At 46.0% G+C, this 4276-nt stretch overlaps 1 protein-coding gene across 1 annotated transcript; it reads left to right on the top strand.

Moving 5' to 3' along the window:
* Positions 1–232: 232 nt before the first annotated feature.
* Positions 233–2626, top strand: LOC120752081 (uncharacterized). Its single transcript, XM_040062739.1, has 3 exons — positions 233–1148; positions 1347–1409; positions 2592–2626. The coding sequence occupies exons 1-3, from the start codon at positions 356–358 to the stop codon at positions 2624–2626; spliced, it is 891 nt and encodes a 296-aa protein (XP_039918673.1). The 5' UTR covers positions 233–355.
* The last annotated feature ends 1650 nt before the right edge of the window (positions 2627–4276 follow it).

Here is a 4276-nt window from a genome sequence, read left to right as displayed (position 1 = left end):
CAAAATGGAGAAAAATTTTAAATGATTACAGAATCAAATACCAAGGTGGAGCGAATGCAGGTTTCACAGTGGCACAAATGGCCGGTGATCCACCACTTGACAGTGCAGTTCGTCAAGCCAGTTTTCTTCCTTGAGATGTTCTGACAGACATCAAAGATGCAGCCAGAAAGGCAATGGTGCAGATTCCGCCAGCAGGAGTCACAGAAAGTCTTTTTACAGATGTAAAGCAAGGTCCTTCAGAACCCTTCGCTTCATTCATTGATCGTCTCACACAAGCAGTGGACAGGCAAGTCATTGATGAGGGAGTGAAGTCACATATGATCCGGTGTCTTGCATTTGCAAATGCCAATCCAGAATGCAAGCGAGTCATCAGTGCAATGCCAGGCCAACCCACCATGGCAGAAATTCTAGAGGCATGCAGCAAGGTGGGGACACCACAGCACGTTGCAACAATTTTAGGAGATCAAGTGGAAAAAGCTGTCAAAGAAGCATTTGCAAATTTTCAACAAAGACAGTGTTACAAGTGTGGCAAACCAGGGCATTTCAAGAAGGACTGCCCACAAATTACAAACAATGCAGATTCATCAGATCGTTGTTCGGCATGCGGGGGAAGGAAGCGTCGTCCTGCGAGGAACAATGCAAGTGGAGGAACTCAGTCGGGAAACTCCAGGAGGAGCGCGGATCGTCAACGCGCGACGACACAAGTGATGGCGATGACTCAAGAGCAAGCTCCGCAAGGGGGACAATCATCGGGGAACAGCATTCTGACGCCCTCAGCAGGACAATTTGTAGGATCCCCAGCGATCCAGAGTTATTACCACCCGGGGCGCAATGCGATTTGGCAACTTCCAAAGTGATATGTTTTTTGGATGACAATTATGCAGTGATACCCACTGGTGTCACTGGATCCTCGTGGAAGAGGCAGGACTTTCTAATTATAGGTAAGGACAGAAGCAGTGTTTTGGGACTTGTTATTTACCCTTCTGTCATTTCAGCAGATCGCAATGATGAGTTGACAGTTTTAGCGAAGCCTCATCAGCCACCATTGATCATTCCCCCGAACACCTCAATTGCCAGGGCAATTGCATTGCCACCCCATGCTGCAGAACAAGTCTTGCCAGTGCTCCGGGAACAAGATCCTCCTTCAGGTGAGCACATGGAGGTTCATGCCTCCTGGGTGAAACACATAGGCCGAGACAGACCAATTCTCGTCTGTGAATTGACCCAGGGGGACAAAACAATCGCAGTCAAAGGGATGCTTGACACGGGGGCGGACGTCACAGTAATTTCGTATCTTTTTTGGCCCAAGAGTTGGAATTTAATTGCTCCCTTGAGTCCTCTTTCAGGCATAGGGGGGAACACCTTGTGTCTGCAGAGTGAAGATGCGATTGTTGTCTCGAGGCCAGGAGGTAAGACTGCAATCATTCGCCCATTTGTTGTGCAAAGACCCATCACAGTATGGGGAAGGGACATTTTAGTGCAATGGGGCGTGAGGTTGGAAGTGGATTTTTAGTGGGGGTCACTGTGGCACTCACCACTTTGAAACTGACCTGGAAAACAGACAATCCTGTCTGGGTGGATCAGTGGCCCCTTGAGAGGAAAAAATTGAGTGCTCTCAAAAACTTGGTCAGGGAACAATTGGAAAAGGGACACATTGTACCGACAAACAGTCCCTGGAATTCCCCAGTTTTTGTCGTTCGCAAGAAAGCCCCTGGCTCATGGAGATTGCTTCATGATCTCAGAAAAATCAATGAGGTCATTGAGGAAATGGGACCACTTCAGCTGGGGCTTCCATCTCTCTCAATGATTCCGAGAGATTGGCCGCTGGTGATCATTGATCTCAAAGATTGTTTTTTCAGCATCCCACTTCATCCAGATGATGCTCCTCGATTTGCCTTTTCCATCCCAAGCATCAACAGGGAGGAGCCTCTGCAGAGATACCATTGGGTTGTTCTTCCTCAAGGTCTCAAGAACTCTCCAACCATCTGCCAATGGTTTGTTGCACGGGCACTGTGTCCAGCTCGAGAGAAACATCCAGGAGCAAAAATCATTCATTACATGGATGATCTGCTCATTGCTGCCCCAACACAACAGGAATTGCAGAGGGCTCATGACTGTGTGATCACAGAGGTGCAAAATGCAGGTTTGGAAATTTCCACTTCAAAAATCCAGGAAATTGCACCTTGGAAATACCTAGGATGGAAAATCACTGAACAAACAGTGAAACCACAGAAAATTGAAATTAGAACAGAAGTTAACAACTTACAGGATTTGCAACAACTTTTGGGAGAGATCAACTGGATGAGATCCATCTTGGGGATCACAAATGATGAACTTGCGCCGTTGTTCAATCTTTTGAAAGGGGACAGTAACATCAAATCCCACAGGAGCCTCACTCCTGAGGCTCGGGAAGCCCTTGAGAAAATTGCTGGAGCCCTCCAGCAGAGACAGGCACATCGTTTTGTAACATCTTTACCTTTCTTTCTTGCAGTGTTGGGGGAAAAAATTCAGTTATATGGGTTGATTTTTCAGTGGGATTCATCACAAAAAGACCCATTGTTGATTTTGGAGTGGATTTTTTTATCTTACAGGTCTCCGAGGACGATCCTCTCAAGTCTGGAAATGATAGCTCAGATCATCATCAAAGCTAGGACCAGGCTGCAAACAATGGCAGGCAAAGACTTTAAAACAATTTACCTGCCTTTGAAAAAAGATTATTTTGATTGGGCATTGCAGAAATCAGAGGACTTGCAGATTGCATTGTTAGATTACCCAGGTGTTTGTACTATTCATTTCCCAAGCCACAAGCTGTTGAAAGCAAAATTAAGTTTCAGAGAAAAGCCAAAAATAAGTGAGGTGCCATTGGATGCAATAACAATATTTACCAATGGCTCTGGAAAAACTCACAAATCAGTAAGTACATGGCAGGATGACATCACAGGGGAGTGGAAATCAGATATAAGAATAGTACAAGGGCCATTCAAATTAATAACTTGGGGCAAGGGATTTGCTTGTGTTTTCACAGCAGTTGGGCTGGCGGCGAAGCACGTGAAACCGTACCGAGTCCAGACGCAAGCAGAGACAGACCCCAAGACCAGAGGAAGAGAAGTGGGCACGCAGACGTGAGCCGGTGTCAAGACAGCAGACATCCTTTCGTTCTACGTGCAAAAGAGACTTTGGGACTTGTTTTCTTGGGGACTTGGGTGGTGTTGCATTTCTAGGGATTCCCAGGGAAAAGAGGGCATTGAAAATGAAAGAATTATCCTTGTGCCTCATTCTCTCCTTGGTCGCCTTGAGCAATGCGGCAGTTTTGCCCGTGGCTCAACCAAAAGAGAATGTTTGGGAAACTCTAGCCAATGCATCAGGTTTGGACACCATCTGCCTGACACACTCAAGACCAGGGAAACCTTTTTCAACTTGTTTAGTGGGGTTGCCAGTGAGCAAATGGCCGATTCCACAAAACATCCCTCCAAAGATTTCAAAGTCCATTGTAGATCCAGTGGGCCAATGGGATGTTTGGACGAAATTCCTTCCTGCGGCTCCTTTTGAACCTCAGGAACTGGAAATTCTTGGATCGGTCCAAATGCAATTCTGTGTGAAATTTGGCCTTTCTGGAGTGACAAAAAATAGAACTGTAGACGTCACCCCAAACCTCAGTTTTTACAGAAATTCATCATCTTGGTGTAATTACACTAAGATGCTGAAGAAACCATCCAATCATGTTCCAGCTCAGTTGCCGAGGGGAAATTTTTTCATTTGTGGGGACAAAATTTGGCCCGCAATTCCTGCAAATGCGACAGGTGGTCCTTGCAGCATTGGAATGCTTTCATTGCTAACACCCGACATGACACTGATGAGAAAACTAAAACAGAGAGGGAAAAGATCGGTTCAAATGTATGATCCAAATTGTGATGATGATGTTCACACATGGAGCAAGGCTCAGAGAATTGCAGTTGCAATTTTTTCACCACAGGCAGCGTCAGGAGCAGCCTTGACACAATTGGATCACGTGGGTTGTTGGTTGAGCAAACATGCCCGAGCTGTCTCTCTTGCACTGAGTGACATGTTGTTAGACATTGATAGTGTAAGACGAGCAAGTCTCCAAAACAGGGCAGCGATTGATTATCTTTTGCTGACCCACGGGCATGGGTGTGAGGAATTTGAGGGAATGTGCTGCATGAATTTGTCGGATCATTCCAAATCCATTCATGAAAACATCAGGCAATTGAAGGAGAGTGTCAACAAACTTGGAGAGGTAACTGGGTCATGGATGGAT

The sequence above is a fragment of the Hirundo rustica genome, chromosome 4, assembly GCF_015227805.2.
Source record: "Hirundo rustica isolate bHirRus1 chromosome 4, bHirRus1.pri.v3, whole genome shotgun sequence".
Taxonomy (NCBI): domain Eukaryota; kingdom Metazoa; phylum Chordata; class Aves; order Passeriformes; family Hirundinidae; genus Hirundo; species Hirundo rustica.
Note: the sequence above shows the minus strand (reverse complement) of the source record. Positions and strands in the feature narration are given on the sequence as shown.